The sequence below is a fragment of the Orycteropus afer genome, unplaced genomic scaffold, assembly GCF_000298275.1.
Source record: "Orycteropus afer afer isolate SDZICR_OR568_19922 unplaced genomic scaffold, OryAfe1.0 scaffold00309, whole genome shotgun sequence".
Lineage (NCBI taxonomy): Eukaryota > Metazoa > Chordata > Mammalia > Tubulidentata > Orycteropodidae > Orycteropus > Orycteropus afer.
In genome coordinates, this window is record NW_006921896.1 from 3,909,800 (window position 1) to 3,927,829 (window position 18,030).

The following is an 18,030-nucleotide window of genomic DNA, read 5'->3' on the forward strand; positions in this document are numbered from 1 at the left end:
AGTTAGAATTCATTACCAACCCACTAAAGATTGGATCTTACATCACAAGTTGTTCCCAGCTATTACTAGTTATTATTATTTTAATCCAGAACTGCAGATTACTGCATCTTCAATAGAAAAAAAAAAAAAAAAAAGTTCTTTCTTTACATCTGCACTAGAGGAATTTAATTTTAGACATTTATTTTGCTAGGTTGTGCTGTTTTCTTTTCCTATGTTAGAGTTAATTTTATGAGCAAATACATTTTTAATAATCAAGATTTGAAAGATGTTTTAAAAAATGAGCAATCAAAGCTGCTTAGAAAATGTAGATCAACAGTGAGCAACAAATCTCAAAGCAGAGGTTTTATACATACGTTTAAGACATACATGTAGGATGAATATACAGGCATAACTCGTTTTATTGCACTCGGTTTATTTTGTGGCAACCCTGCATGGAGCAAGTCTATCAATACAATTTTTCCAACAGCATGTGCTCATTTTGTTTTTGTGTGTCACTTTCTGGTAACTCTCACATTGTTTTAAACTTTTTCATAATGTTGGACACTTAAGTTTAACTTAAAGTTAAACATAACTTTTATATGCACTGGGAAGCTAAAAACTTCATGTGACTGGCAATATTCACTTTATTTTGGTGGTCTGGAACTGAATCTTCAATATCTCCAAGATACGTCTGTACAGTTAAGCAGTTAGGAAAAGTAAGTTCATCAGAGGTCAAATTTTATCACAAAGGGATAACCTGTGTGAACTTCGCTTGAAAAAGATTCTTCATGCATACGTATAAGGCCTTGAAATGAGAGAGAAAGGGCTAAGAATATGACGACTTAGTTATTGATAAATAGGTAAGCAGATCTACAAGACTTTCTGTGAAATAAGCACAACTTAAGAAGCAAAAATTGTATGTGGGTGTAAACACTTACACTGTGTATTACTTATCAATTGCCATTTCAAATGTATTATCTTTCCTGGTTTCTAAGGATCAAGAGCCAGAAATGGCTTAGCAGGATGGTTCTAGCATAAGTCTCTCATTAGGTTGCATCCAGGGTTGCAGTTATCTGGAAGCTTGACTTGAAGGTGGAGGATATGCTTTCAAGCTCACACATTTGGTTACTGGCAGGAGTCCTCAGTTCCTCACCATATATTCCTATCCATAGGGCTGCTTATCATATGGAAATGGGTTTCTTCCAGAGCAAGTGCTCTGAAAGAAAGAGAGGTGAGACTGGCAATGCAATGCCTTTCATAACCTAATCTCAGAAGTGGCATTCCATTACGTCTGCCATTTTCTGTTGGTCACACAGGCAAACCCTGGCACAATATGGGATGGATCTACAGGAGCTGTAGATCCTTAGGGGCTATCTTGGAGGCTGTCTACAACATACTGTCTGAACCCTATTAGCATTAATATATAATAAACAAGTCATTAAGGCTTAAAACTCACTACCATCAAGTAAATTCCGACTCTTATTGACCATATTGGACAGAGTAGAACTGGCCCCATAGGGTTTCCAAGACTGTAAATCTTTAGGGAAGCAGACTGCCTCATCATTCTCCCAGAGTGTCTGGTGGATTTAAACTGCCAACCTTTTGGTTAGTAGCCCAATGCTTTAATCACTGTACACCAGAGCTTCTTCTATTAAGACTCACACCTACACAGAAATGCTATTTTCCTTTCTAAAATCTACCCTAAAAACACAGTGGTTTTAAAATATAAATATGGCTCTCCACCTGGCCTTTGCCCTGCTTGGGCAAGTGTTACAAAGCTCTTTTAACTCTGCCAGTAGGTACACCTAGGTACACCTCATTCCAACAGTGAGTCCTGTCCAAGGGCACTCATTTTTCTCACTCCATGGGCCAGGTAAGCTCACTGCTGTGTCTCATGCCTCTTGGTTCCACTGTCACCATCTCTCTGCCATGGTATCTCTCTGCTAGGGGGGTCTCTCTGCTGGGGCATCTCTCTGCCAAGGATGTCCAGTGCAGGGATCTCAGGTCCAAGGATGCACTCCACTTCACCTCTGGCTCTTCTCTCTTGATGACAGTGAGATTCACCCCTCTGCCTCTAGGAAGGCTCATTTTAAGACTGGCAGAGTGACAAAACTAGCCAGTCCCAACATCAGCGTTCTACACACTTTATTTGCATGGTCCCACCCAGTAATCTGGTGGAAGTTACAAGTACTATAGCTAGAAAAGAGAAGAGGCATTTCTTATCCTAACAAGAGAGACAAGGTGAGTGCAGATGTCAGTAAATTTTTAAGTAATGGGATTATTACCCCATTTTACAAGTGAAGCCAGCATTCAGAAGGTATTATTCAAAGCCCAAATTCTTTCCCATTCTCAGGATTGGATTAAGGCAGGCAAATTATCTAGTGCTTCAGGCAACATAATTTATGTTTTCAATCAATCTTCTGTAAGTATTTGTTTAATTAATTAGTCAAAGTGGGGCCACTCTGGCAAGAGTGGTATTTGCATATCCTTCTAGAGGGTGCTGTCTTCTTCCATAGGTATGGCAGCAATTACTCTTTTACAGGTTATTGATTCTATACTTAACTGGCACTATACTTTTTATTTCAACTCTATTTTATGCATATGTATAATCTATAGATTAAGAGACTTGGCACTGCTCGACTGCACCTTTCCCTTAACCAGCTCTTCCTAGATTGGTCGTTTTCAACTCTGATGGATCACCAGGTTACCTGTGGAGCCTTCTAAAACTATGGATGCCATTGGCAGGCCCCTAGACATTCTGATTCAGGGTGCTGGCAATAGGGCCGGAGAATAAATACTGTTAAAAGCTTCAGGGATAACGGTGATGTCCTACCAAGGTTGAGAACCATTATAGGACTGCCTTAGTAGATGGTGCTGAAAATGCCCCAGTTCTAACATTGCTTGTTTATACCCCTACTTGACTACTTTCTAAAAGTGCTTTTTGTTTTTTGGGTTTTTTTTTACAGAAGACATAGATGAAAATCTCCTGTTTTGAATTAAGATATGAAAGAATGCAAACTTTCCAGCATCTTCCTCTGTCCTGAACACTTCTGAAATACATGCAACTGTTAATACTTGTAGATTCATAGTTAGAAAATGTTTGCATAGCTGAAAAGACAACAAGAGTAACTGCTTGATGACAGTATATGCACCAGGCACTTAACATTAACTTTGGATATAAAATTGTAAAACTAAGTAAAGTCAATATATGCAAAATATTATTAGTTTGATTGTAAACAGTTTAACTCATAATAATTTTACTCTGTATCAGTATATGAGATACTTACTAATTATAAAAGAAAAAATTAATGCATTTACATTGCTCATGATATGCTCACGTCAAGAAAATGGAATAATGTTATTTTGTGGTTAATGTGTTATTATACTCAATGTCTTAATACCTTAATAAAGAGTCCATGAAAATCCAAATGTTTACCCATGTTTATTGCCATTTATTTGAACAGTAATATGTGAAAGGCTAAATTACTTATTGAAATATTAATCTGGTTTTCTTTCTCTATTTTTCTATATTGTCACTGATCAATGTATTTAATACTTTTAAGAGTAATGGGCTCAATCACTGATATAAAATAACTGTACTTTCTAGACCTTTACACTTAAAAAAAAAGTGTCAGTGTAGTTGGAGGAGACAATAATTGGTAGATCTTTTGTTTTCTGTGTGAAACAAACGTTTAGTTGTAAATGTTATTTGCTCATGAATGTCCTTATTCATTGAGTTTAAACAGAAAAAAAAAAAAATCTGAGTTAGGTGCTTGTTAACCAAATTAAAGATGTGGATGATCATGCAGTTTGATAAAATAATTTTAGCTTTTACACAGCTATACTAGCTGGCACCTAACAACAACAACATACAGGTGTGTCAGGAAAGTGGGGGGGCCCTGTAAAAATTTTCTCCATGCATGTCCTCAAAATAAAAATACTGCAAAGATAAAACAAAGTAGTAATAGGGAGTTTTGACATTTTTTTCTTTTTTAAGCCCACGTTTTTATTATTACATTCAACAGAATGAAAATTATTCTGTCAAATTGCTATGAAACAATTTTTTTCATTGTAATTTGCATGAAAGTTTACAGAGTAAATTCAACAGTTTATACACATTTTGCTTCATGACACTGATTGCAATCCACATAATAGCTCCCTTCCCACTTCCACCCTGTGAGTCTTGACATTTCTTAATGCCAAATATAATCAGAGGTTAATATTACTGCTGTACCTTGATAGCAAGAAAATGTGTCATAAGAGAATACTGATGTGAGCTCTTCATTGGTAACTATTACAGTAAAAGCCAGACTGAAAATATAAAAGACATCATAATAGATCTTTCTAGGATCTGAAGCAAGACAAAAAAGAAAAAAGAATCTGTCACTTTAGTGGTTTCAATATTTGAAAGAAAATCAATTATTTTTTAGATATTTTGCTACCTTCAATGATGTTGTTTTTGTTGTTGTTAGGTGCCATCTAGTTGGCTCTGACTCACAGCAACCCTATGTACAACAGAAGGAAACACTGCCCAGTTGTACAACAACCTCACAGTCCTTGTTAGACATGAGCTTATTGTTGCAGTCACTGTGTCCAATCCATCTAATTGAGGGCCTTCCCTTTCTTCGCTGACCTGCCACTTTACAAAGCATGATGTCCCTCTCCAAGGAATGGTCCTTTCTGACAATATGACCAACACAGGTGAGATGAAGTCTGTCCATTCTCACTTCTAAGAAGCATTGTGGCTGCACTTCTTCCAGGACAAATTTATTCGTTCTGGAAGTCCATGGTACTTTGAGTATTCTTCGCCAACACCACAACTCAAAAGCATCAGCTATTCCTCAATCTTCCTTATCCATTGCCCAGCTTTCACATGCATATGAGGCTACTGAAAATACTATGGCTTGGGTTAGGTGCATTGTAGATTTCAAAGAGACATATTTGCTCTTCAGCAGTTTGAAGAGGTCTTTTGCAGCAGATCTGCCCAGTCCAATGCCTTCTCATTTCTTGACTGCTGCTTCCATTAGTGTTGATTGTGGAACCAAGTAATTTGAAATCTTTGACAACTTCAACCTTCTCTCCATTTATTTTGATGCAGCTTATCAGTCCAGTTGTGAGGATCTTCATTTTCTTTATGTTGAGGTGCAATCCATACTGCACGCTGCAGTCTTTAATCTTCATCAGTAAGTGATTCAAGTCAGCTTCACTTTCAGCAAGCGAGCCTGTGTCATTTGCATACTGCAAATCGTTAACAAATCTTCCTCCAATCCTGATGCTATATTATTCTTCATATAGTCCAGCTTCTCAGATTATTTGCATACAGATTGAGGAAACATGGTGAAAGGATACAACCTTGACACCCTTTCTTCCTGATTTTAAGCTATGCAACGTCCCCTTAGGAGCTCTGGTAGCATAGTGGCTAAAAGCACTTGACTGCTAACCAGAAGGCTGGCGGTTCAAACCCACCAGCCACTCCTCGGAAGGAAGGTTGGGCAATCCTACTTCCATAGTGATACTGCCTCGGAAACCCAAGGAGGGGTCGCTATGAGTCGGGGCCGACTCGACGGCACATAACAACAACAATGTCCCCGTGTTCAGTTCAAAGAACCTCCTACTCTATGGACAAGTTCCTCCTGAGCACGATCAAGTGTTCTGGAATTCCCATTCTTCTCAATGTTACCCATTATTTGTTATGATCCACACAATTGAATGTTTTTATAGTCAATAAAACATAACTAAACATCTTTCTCATATACTTTGCTTTCAGCCAAGATCCATCTGACATCAGCAATGATATCCCTCATTCCACGTCCTCTTCTGAATCCAGTTTGCATTTCTTGAGTTTCCCATATGCTGGTGCAACCATTTTTGAAATATCGTCAAGATTTTACTTGCGTGTGATATTAATGATATTGTTTGATAATTTTCCCTTCCTGTGGGATCACCTTTCTTTGGAATGGGTACAAATATGGATCTCATCCAGTCAGTTGACCAGGTAGCTGTTTTCCAAATTTATGGGCATAGACGAGCAAGGGCCTCCAGCGTGGCATCCATTTGCTGAAACATCTCAATAGGTTATTTCATCAATTCCTGAAGCCTTGTTTTTCACCAATTCCTGCAGTGCAGCTTCAACTTCTTCCTTCAATACTATTGGTTCTTGATCATATGCCACCTCCTGAAATTGATGAAGATCAACCAATTCTTTTTCTTCAGTTCTTTCAGCTTGAGAAAGGCCAAGTATGTTCTTCCTTTTTGGTTTTCTAACTCCAGGTCTTTGCACATTTCATTGTAATCACTGATTTTTCTTCTTGAGCTGCTCTTTGAAATCTTCTGTTCAGTTCTTTTATTTTGTCATTTCATCCATTTGCTTTAGTTATTCACCATTCAAGGGCACCTTTCAGAGACTCTTCTGACATCCACTTTGGTCTTTTCTTCCTGTCCTTTTAAAGACTTTTTGTTTTCTTCAGGTATGATGCTCTTGATGTCCTCCCACAATTCAGCTGGCTTTTGGTCACTGGTGTTCAATGCATCAAATCTATTCTTTAGATGGTCTCTAAATTCAGGTGGGATATAATGAAGGTCATACTTTGGCCCTCATGGACTTGTTTTAATTGTCTTCAGCTTCACCTTGAACTTGCATATGAGCAGTTGATGGTCTGTTCCACAATCAGCTCCTGGCCTTGTTTTGGCTGAAGATATTGAGCTTCTCCATCACCTCTTGCCACAGATGCAGTCAATCTGATTCCTGTGTACTCCATCTGGTGAAGTCCATGTGCATAGCCATCATTTATGTTCTTGTAAAAAGGTATTTGCAATGAATAAATCATTATTGGTCTTGCAAATTCTATCATGTGATCTCCAGCATTATTTCTATCACCAAGGCCATATTTTTGCAACTACCTATGATTCTTCTTTGTTTCCAACTTTTGCATGCCAGTCACCAGTAATAATCAACACATCTTGGTTGCATGTTTGGTCTATTTCAGACTGCAGAAGTTGGTAAAAATCTTCAATGTCCTCATCTTTGGCTTTGGTGGTTGGTGCATAAATTTGAGTAATAGTAGTATTAACTGGTCTTCCTTGCAGGTGTATGGGTATTATTCTATCACTGACAGCACTGAAATTCGGGATAGATCTTGAAACATTCTTTGTGATGATGAATGCCATGCCATTCCTCTTCAATTTGTCATTCCTGGCATAGAAGATCATATGTTTGTCTGATTCAAAATGTCCAAAACCAGTCCATGTCAGCTCACTAATGCCTAGGTTATAGATCTTTATGTGTTCCATTTCATTTTTGACAACTTCCAATTTTCCTAGAGTCATACTTCTTACATTCTATGTTCTGATTAATAATGGATGTTTTCAGCTGTTTCTTTCTATTTAGAGTCATACCACACCAGCTATTGCACTAGGTAAAGGAATGTGAGATATTCTTATGGAGGTCTCCACAGCTATACTCTATCCAAGTTATTAAGATCAACTCTACTTTAAGGAGCGTACTCTTCTCCACTCATATTCTGAGTGCCTTCTGACCTCAGGGGCTCATCTTCCAGCACTCTATTGACAATGTTTCAGGGCTATTTATAAAGTTTTCCAGTAATACATTGGACAGTGTTTCACTGCATAAGGTTTTCACTGGCCAACTCTTTGAGAAGTGGATGGTCCTTTCCTTCCTCCAAGTCTGTCATAGTCTGGAAGCTCTGCTGAAATCTGTCCACCATGGGTGAACCTGCTGGTATTTGAAACACTAGTGGCACTGCCTCCAGCCTCACAGCAACACACAAGACACCACAGTATGACAACCTGATAGATAAGTGATGAACCTTCAATGACAGGTAGTATCAATGCAATTGTGTTTATTTGAAAACATATCTGTTGCTGCTACTGTTCTTGTTAAGAGCATTATCTGTGAGTCACTGAAAGAATGTGTCCCTGTGAATTTTATCTGAGGGATATTTATGGAAGTTTATTTTTTATTGGAATGATCTTCTCTGATTAACTTCAAAAAATAATGTATTATTTTCTGAGCACAATGAATCGCCCATTCTTAACCAGAACCACTTCACACTATGCCTTTTCTAAATAACTCATTTGAATTTAATTAATCAAAATCTAATTCAGCATTACTTATATTTTTCCAACTAAATAACTTTAGAAATTATTCCAAACTTCAGAATCTTTTCATGTATAGCTGTAAAGATATGTCACAAAAGGTTTTCACTAATTAGAAACCAAGTTGCTGGAACCAGTGAAATTATGTGTGGAGGTATTAATTAGACTTAAGTTACCTTTTACCTTCAGGCAATTTTTAAAAAATGTTTTGGAATTGTAAAAATTATTTGAATGCTAAGGACACCACCAAAACATTTCTGGAAGTGCTTTATTTGAAATTTTTCATTTTTAAATGAAAACTTTCATTTAATAATAGAAAAACATTAAGCCTTAAATTTTCCATGTATGGCGCTTCCTTGCATGATATATTGTAGAAGCACTTTAATATTCTTGGAGGTTACAGTTTTTAATTGTGGGTTGTGATAAAGACAATACTTTCACACCAACTAAGGAGATGAATTTGTTTTCTCAGTCCTTAAGCTTATTTCTGTGTAATTCTTGGCATTTTCAAAGTTGAGGTTCTTAGTCTAGAGCCAATTATTCAGTTTAGCTTTGAATTTGGTGACTCATAATACCTCATGACCACAAAGGCATTAGTAATATGGTTTAAATACTAGATGTGCATTGAGATTCTAAGAGATCACACTGCCACTTGAATTTGTTACCCTGAAGACCATCCAAAGCAAAGGTAAAAAGATGCAGTATGATTTGGATTGATTCTATTGCACTAGGTAAAGGAATGTGAGATATTCTTATGTTAGATAACTTAATGATTCTAACAGATCCATTCCCAAAGAAGAAAGAAATACAAAGATTTGAGTCCAGAAGGGGAAAAAAATTAAAAAGTGAAATCTGAAAAAGAATGGAAAGCAGGATACATTGCTTAAACTCAGGCAAAGTAAAACAGCATTAAAATAAACCAGAGTTGAGTTTCAAATATATATACATATATATGTATAATAGTTGAGCAATTTATATATAAGGAGGCATAATTTGTTTCAGATTCTGAGGACAAATCTTAGTAAGAATATAAAGAAATTGTTTTCCTCCCCAAATCCAATTCTAGAGTATAATGATTTGATCTGAAATCCACAAGGTAAGTTAATTTGAAGGAAACGTAATTCCACAAAGATTTGCTTTCAGAACTGGCCAGTAAAGACCACACTGTTTTCCTTAATTGAACATACTCATATTAACTTATTCATACTGTACTTATTCCCTACCAACTCATTACCCTTCTTGAGATTCTTACATCATTTTCTCTAGAAACTATAATTGTAACATCCTTCTAGGAAGTCTCAGAGGTATATATAAACTGGATTTATTTGCATAAAAATCCCCATTTTAACCAGTGGTGACAGACCTTGGCATTTGAAGATTTGTTCTTAAGAATCTTAAGAATCTTGAGACTCTTAAGAATCAGTCCAAGGCTCTTTCCAGCACAGATTCCAGCTGCACATGCTATTTGCTAGCTGTGTCATTTTGAGCAAGGAACTAACTCATGGTTTCCCTGTCAGTAAATTAAAAACCTGAGTTTGTATGAGAATGATAAAATGCACCTGAAGGACTTAAGAGTCATAACTGGAACATATGGAGCTCTCCATACAGAATAAGTATTGCCCAGTAACCTGGCTTACTGTGTGTGTATGTGATTTGGGTGAGTTTACAGAGCAAATTGGTTTTGCATTCAACAATGCACATTCTATTTTATGACATGTACTGTAATCTCCACATTTTAATAGCACTTTTCCCATTTCCTCCCTGCACCCACCCCTTCCCTTCGTTCTTCCTTCCCATCCTCTTCCACCTTCCTAGCTCTATGCCTGGGCAAATGCTGTCCTCTTGATCTCATAGTCTTCATTGATGTAGTGAGTGCATACCCTCCTGATATTATACTGTTCACCTCTAGGTCTATCATTTGGATCCCAGTTGAGATACAGGATTTAGTTCTGAGCTTGAAGGGTGTGTAAGGGTCATAACCTGAAAGGTTCCACCAGTTATTACACTAGTAAGCCTGGTCTTTATGATTCTGAGTTTTGTTCCATGCTTTCTCCCACCCTGTCTGGGACCTCTCATTGTCGTTCCCTTTAGAGTGCTCAGCAGTGGTAGCCAGGCACCATCTAGTTCTTCTAGTCTCAAGGTCATGGGGGATAGGGTTCACCTGTTCCATTAGTTCTTTGGACTGTTTCCTGCTAAGTGACCTAGCTCTTAAGCAGTTTGAATTGAGTTTCATTTATAATATCCTAACTGCAAACCATCTCATGTTTTCTTAAGAGGCTTGTCTGTGGAAATGCTCTAATACCAGAGAAGTATCTATTTTATTGTATATTTAATTTCACAGAAAGGAGTATTTTAGACTATATACATTGGTTTCTAAGTTACGAAACAAATTTAATGCCAGAATTATATATGGGTCCAGGATACAGATAAATTATTTTAATTTCAATTTTTGAAAATCAGATTTGGATTAAAAAATTCATATATAGAGCCAATCAGTAAAAAAATTTGCTAGTTTAGATCATAAAACTTTTTGCCAAAGTTGGCAAGTATCAGTAATCATTTAAAATCCAAAACAATTTTATTTTTATTGCCTGTTTCTTTACATTGTTATGCTTCTGGAAATGTAGTATATATATTTCATGAATTATCATACATACTTACTTCATATTTTTGCATCTCTGACATTCAGATGTATCTTACAAACATGATATTGTCTCAGTTTAATGTTAACATTTTCCTTTTTTGGTGATAAAACAGTGCATTTTACAATGATGGCCTCTTACGTGAAATATAGTAATCCCAGAAAGCCATTAACTTCACTTTATATTCCTTTTACCATCAGTTAACTATATCCATGCCTTCTATAGCTATACATACGAGATTTATGAGTTTAATTTGAGTTTATTATCACCTGAGTATGAAGGGCACCAACAAGAAACGATCTCCACTGAACATTCTGTAACAAACTAGTTTTCAAAATTTCTGTTTGGAGATAGAACATTTAAATTTACACTTCTACACTCCCTTCATCTTAAATTTGTAAATGCTGAGAACTGAGAACATTGTTGACCCAAAGATGGTAAGTGTAAAGGCAAAATGTACTTGGTGTTCTAAATCATTGGACAAAATAACACTTCCCTATTAACTGCTTTGTATTTCAGGGGCCAAGCGGTATCACTGATGAGTATAGTTCTCACTATACTCACTGATGAGTTCAATAGTGGCTGGTAATCTATTCTCATTTAGAGTAAAACTTCTTTTGCATGAATAATGTATTGCCATATGATGCTTTACCTTGTTGCTGTTACTGTTTTACAAGTTTGAGCAATCTGGAGGAAATTTCAGTGGACAGGTAAAATTTTAGTTGTATTTTCAAATGACACATTCATCATTTTTAAAGTGTGCAATTGTCTGCAAAAACTGACATCGTGTTTCTTTTTCACAGAGATTTAATTTTCACCTACCGAAAAGTACCACCATTTTTTCCTCAGTGTTCTGATTACCTGGTGCCACTCTGGCAAGAATATATCATAAATGGGATGACTTGAACAAACAGGAGTTTATTCTCTCACAGTTTGGAGGCTTTAAGTTCTAGTTCAAAATTCCAGGGTCTAGGAGCTGGATGAAAGCCCCTTAACCTTGGCTTTAGCTCTGCCTCCTGTTCCCGGCCCACTGAAAGCTAGAGGCTTTTCTTCACTGAGACAGCTGCTGGCCGCTGAGACTGACAAGTCCAAGGTTGACAAGTAATAATGCATAGTCCTGATGTTACCAAACACGGCAGGCCATTGATTCAAATCCACTGAAAGTCCCAGGATTGACAGAGCATAGCAGGCTGCTGAACAATGGCATGGCTACATGCAGGGTTCAAGCGTGCCATAAACTAGAGACCATTCCCAAAGCTGTTTCTCATATACAGGAAGCAGACCACATCCCTAAAGCAGCTACTCAGGTAGGTCCCACCATGGAGCTGATTGACAGTCTCATCATGGGGAATAACTACCACCAGCTACCAGCCACTCAACTAGGCCCAGCCAAGTTGACACACAAACTTAACCACCGCATTCAGATCCCATTCCCCCTACCTCCACAACTGTCCCCGGTACACATGGGTGTGGGGAATCTCAAAGTGCCAAAAGTATGCATTAGCTGGTTGAAAATTATAAAATTTTTCAAATTTTGATACAAAAATAGGAGATTTTAGAAGACACCAGCTATTCACATTCCCCTCCCTGCATAGCTTGTGGTGGAGCTTGACAAAAAACAAAACCAAACTCACTGCTGTTGAGTTGGATCCAACTCATAGTGACCCCTCCTTGGGAGTTTGACAAGGGGGCAGCAAATTTCCCCCAACATCCTCAGTGACTTATCCCAATGTCTTTCTACATTTGCTTCAGAAAAGGTGTTTTTGTTTAATTACTTTGATATAACGAGTCTAGTTATTCTTAACACAAATAACACTAACCTCTTCTTACAGTATCCCTACTTTTGCTTTTACTAAATCACCTTGTTGCTTTCTCTTCTCTAATAGTTTGTTACACTCCCCTCCCCAACTCTACATTTTTTTCTGAAAAAAAGGCAAAGGTCAATCAATGTAACTATTTTGTTCAAGCTGAACCCTCTCCAACCTCTCCTATCTAGATTCTTACAGCATTTTGTCAGTAAAAGCCAGAACAACATTGAATACTTAACAGAATTACCTTCATCCTATATATAACATTTCTTTAGGTAGAACCAGACAACGTTCATTCCATTAATATTTACTGAGTGTCTACATAACAGGGTCTAAGCTGAGTGCTAACAATGTAAAAAAATGGGGAAAAGTCAAAATCTGATGTTGTTGTTGTTGTTATGTGCTGTCGAGTCAGACCTGACTCATAGCAACCCCACCTTGGATTTCTGAGGCAGTATCTCTATGGAAGTAGACTGCTCAACCTTCCTTCCGAGGAGTGGCTGGTGGGTTTGAACCGCCGGCCTTCTGGTTAGCAGTCAAGTGCCTTAGGCACTACTCTACCAGGACTCTCCAAAATCTGATAAGAAATATTCATAAATGAAAAATACAACATAATTTGCTAAGTGCTTCAAGACACAAATACAAAGTAGACTTAGTCTGAGGGTCAAAGATTGCTTCCCAGAGGTGAAGGTATCCAATCTCAAGTCATGATGGATGAGGAATGGGGGAGGGCATGCAAGGCAGAGTGGACAGCGAGCACATGCACACAGACATGAAAAGCAAAAACAAAACAAAGCCCACTGCCATCCAGTCGATTCCAACTTGACTAATAGTGACTAATGCAATGAGACTGCATGGCAAAACACGATGGAGCAGTGTGAAATTTGGAAAGTATTTAAGCAATATGATGTTTGAAAGGCTCACAATATATTATAAAGTAATAACTTGCTCAATTTCTTGACCATATCTCCTAAATACTTTTAAAATACAAACATGATTTTGCATAGCTTTGTTTTTATACCTAAATGTAATAAACACTCTCCCTTTGCTTGTATTTAATTGTAAATTGTCTCTCTCATCTTTAAGTAGGCTTTTGGAAACTTGTCACTTAAGTTACAGTCCTTAATGAAACATCTCTCTTTTTAATGTTATAATATGCTGTTCTTATTGTATCTCAGCTGCTAAATTTCTAATAATTGAATTTATCATTGCTAATTATCTTGGGTCTAGTAGGGGGTCGATGTACTATTTTTTTTGTTTTTCTGAAACCTAGTAAAATTTGTTTTAAATTTATGTTAATTTTTATTTATAATTACAATTTAGGAATGTTGACAATTTGTTTAAAATTACGTAAATCTATATAAAACCCACCAGCCCCTCCTCAGAAAGAACACTGGGCAATCTACTTTCATAGAGACACCGTCTCGGAAAACCATGGAGGGGTCACTATGAGTCAGAATCAACTCAACAGCAGTGAGAATGATACAATAAAAACAAACCAAACCAAACTCATTGCCATTGAGTTAATTCTGACTCATAGCAACCCCACTGGGTTTCCAAGGCTGTAAATCATAGATTGCCCCAGCTTCCTTCCACAGAACTGCTGGTGGGCTTGAACCACTGACCTCTGGGTTTGCAAACATATCTCTTATCCACTACTTCACCAGAGCTCATTTAGGAGCGTAGTGCCTAAGGCATTCGACTGCTAACCATAAGGTTGGTGGTTCCAACCCACCAGCCACTCCTCAGAAGGAAGGTTGGATAATCTACTTCCATAGTGATACTGCCTCCGAAACCCAAAGAGGGGTTGCTATGAGTCAGGTCCAACTCAACGGCAAATAACACTATTTGAAATAGAAGCTCTTCCTATCACCAGATGGCAGAATAGTATTAAAAAACTGGAAAAGAAGGCTTTCCAGCAGTAGAGAAACTGGTGGATTTGCAAGAAATATCAACACTGATACACGAAACAGCTTCCTAAGCTTTAGGCTTGACTAATAAAGCAAAAAATCACTTACTGACAGGAGAAAATGATTTGAAATACACTAGGATCTAAGCTCCATCAACCAGAAGATGAGCTCTCTCTGACAGCAGTGTCTAGCTCACCATCTTCAGTGCCTACCAGCCCTGAGGAGGGGCTGGTAACATACAATAACTGCTAAATAACACTGGATAGATAGATAAGGAGCCTTGGTGGTGCCATGGTTAAGCATTCAGTTGCTAACCAAAAAGTCAGCAGTTAGAATCCACCAGCAGCTCCACAGGAGAAAGGTGTGGCAAAAATATGGCAGTCAGCTTTCATAGAGGTTCAGCTTAGAAACGCGAGGCAGCACTTCTATTCTGTCTTGTAGGGTGGCTAGACTCAACACTAACAGGTTTGGGTTTTCGGTTTGGATAGATGGAGGTAGGGAGTGGGGGAAGAATGGATGAAAAAAAATCTTCACAATTTTTTTTTGTAGATTCCAATTCCTTTTCCTTTTAATCAAAATGAGGTAATTATATTTAGGCCTCTGTTAAGAGAGTATTCATATGAATACAAAATAAGAACTTGAAAATTCTTTAGATTTAATTGGAGAGGAATTTCACCTCAAGAATGAAAGGTTAACATTCTGTTTGAGGAGCAATTAATTATTGATATTTTGTTTGAAATAATTTGATGTGCAAATTTCATATACCTTTGAAAACTGGACTAAGAACTGAAATTTTCCTTGATTTTGGGGTGTAAACCCAGGGAACCAACAAAAAAAAAAAAAAAAAAAGAGGGGGCATTTGATTTGATTTCAAATGATATGAGCTCTGCCTAATAGCTCTAGTACTGTGGAGTAATCTTAAATGCCTATGAACCTTACTTTCCTCTAGGATATAAACAAAAAAAAAAGAAAGAAAGAAAAGAAAATAGATGACATATAAAGTCCATTTCATCTCTAAAATGTTATGCTTACATCCATCATTAATGAGGGAAAAACGCATCTTATTGAAACTTAATATGCCCCACAAGTCTCTGAACAAAATTTAAGGTTATGGTCATTTTTAGGGAACTCTGGTGGCAGTGCCTAAGGCATTTGACTGCTAACCAGCAGGCTGGCAGTTCCAACCCACCAGCCACTCTATGGAAGGAAGATGAGGCAATCTACTTTCGTAAAGATTTACGCTTTGGAAACCCAAAGTGGGGTTTGCTATGAGTCGAAATCTACTCAATGGAAGTGGGTTTGTTTTGTTTTTTTGGGGGGTAACATCTTAATGCCAAATTTTTCAACGATGCCACTACTGCAACTGTACAAAATGAAATTATTAAAGTTTTCTTTCATAAAAAAATGATCCCAAAAGTCTTTTCTCTAACCTAGCAAGTGTAAGTTTAATAATCTTCCCAAAAAGTCCCTTCTATGTATCCCTACTATGTAATCTTCCCAAAAAGTCCCTCCCATACTACTATGTAGTCCACAATAGAAAAGGTATTTCCAAAGATAGTAGGCATGACACAGGAATTACAGACAGTGCTTAAAATATTATTGAATATGAATCTCAATAGCAAACAAAATTTTAGAAATGCTACAAAGTGTGTTTTTACTAATCAAGTTAGTATGAAATGTCTATTAGAGAATAGATAAAATATTGAATTATAACTCCTTAATTATTCGATTGTGTTTACTCCAGGTCCTGACACCTAATGATCTTATAGTGGTAAATACAATCTACCTTGTTAATCTATAAATTCTATAAAACTATTTGTTCAACATTCTTGAAACAGTTCATCTTGGAAATGATTGTCTTTACTAACCAAAAAATCATGGAAACAAAATAAAGCAAAGCTTTACAAAGCAAGACAATATTTGTGAATTAAAGAAACTTAAATCTAGACACTGAGTCATTTTTAAATTTTACATATAGTGTAAATAAAACACTAAGCAGCAAGTGGAATTAATTTTTCAGTAAAAACAAGGAATTACATACACAAAATATTTTAACTTATACATAACCTACAGGTCAGAAATAAGTTAAAGAAATAAACAAACTCACTGACAGCTAATCCCTGATTTTCTTCCAGTTAATCACTTCTATTTTGAACCAACTGGGGATAAGTCAGTATTTATTTTTATGCTACAAAAATAAACTCTACATACATACTTAACAGATTTTTTTGGGGGGGCTTCTTTGGGGTAAGATTTTATTTCTATATTAATAAAATGCAAGTGACATTAAATTTCAGGAAAGGTAAGAATAAATCTCTCAAAACATGGTAGAAGTGTTGTTAACTGATCTACACAAATTAGATCTCATGAGTTCTAAACTTAATTTCCTCTATAATCTTTGGATAAAAATTTCTGTAGTTCCTTAAAGTCATACTTAATGCCCATATTTCACAAAACTCAAAAACACCATGCCATCAAGTTAATTCTAACTCATAACAACCCCCATTGGATTTCTAAGACTATGTATCTTTACAAAAGCAGATTGCCTCATCTTCTTCTGTGGAGCAGCTAGTGGGTTCAATCCACTGACCTGGTTAGCAGTCAAATGCCTTAACAACTACACCACCAGAGCTCCTTATAGTATTTCATACTATTAGATTTTAAAAAATTCAAACAGTAAAATTTACCTCTGGCTTATTTTTTTCCTATGGACAATTCAAAATAACAATAGGGAAAGCCTGCAATGTTATTAGCAAACCTAGAAATGGCCTGATCTCAAAGCAAGGCAACACATCTCCTTAACATAAAGGCATCAATTGGCTTGCTTGGTGGAAAGGCTACAAACTTAGAGACTTCTACTTTGAATCTCACTGAAGTTTGCTTTTAAATACATATAAAATAAAAAATTATAGAGACCTAAAAGGCACATATTCCTTTTATTGATCTGAATTAAAAAGTCAATGACGGGTGTTCTGGCAAGATGGCGGACTAGGCAGATGGACTGCACAGAGCCTCTTCAACAAAGAAAAGGGAAACCAATTAACACAGACACAGAAGATAATCTTGGACCCCTGAGCCTTGAAGGGAAGGATATAAAAGTGGACTAAACCCCAATTAGCAGAATAATTTGCGTGAAAATACCAAAAAAGGAGATACATGGAGCTGCGGTCTGGCAGTGGACTGAGCGACCCTGACGGCACAGATGACATGGCTTGGAGATTGCCAAGTGGTGGCAGGACCTAAGAATTAACCCCAAAATCACCCTGCTAGCCAGGGACTACATGGAAGATTGTGCACGGTGGCTGGGGAACAAACGGAGGTGAAGAGAAAGGTGGGCTGAGCTGTGGATTTTTGCTGGTCCGGAGGATGCTGCCATTTTGTAGGTTTAAAAAGCAGCTGGACTATTTGGGATATTTAAAGAGACAGTGCTCTCTCAGATTCCTGTGGTGTTAGGATTTAAGAATTAACCTAAAAATCACCCTGATAGCCAGGGACTGCACGGAGAACTGTGCACGGTGGCTGGGGAACAAATGGAGAAGGTGAAGAGAAAGGTGGGCTGAGCTGTGGACTTTTGCC

General features: G+C 37.1%; 1 protein-coding gene across 1 annotated transcript in view; it reads left to right on the top strand.

Moving 5' to 3' along the window:
* The window catches only part of SPARCL1 (SPARC like 1), a 21,523-nt gene extending 18,549 nt beyond the window's left edge, over window positions 1-2,974 (top strand). The window contains exon 10 of the mRNA XM_042782414.1: window positions 2,946-2,974. Within this exon, the coding sequence (XP_042638348.1) occupies window positions 2,946-2,974 (29 nt within the window). The remainder of the gene's footprint in view (window positions 1-2,945) is intronic.
* Window positions 2,975-18,030: the final 15,056 nt, after the last annotated feature.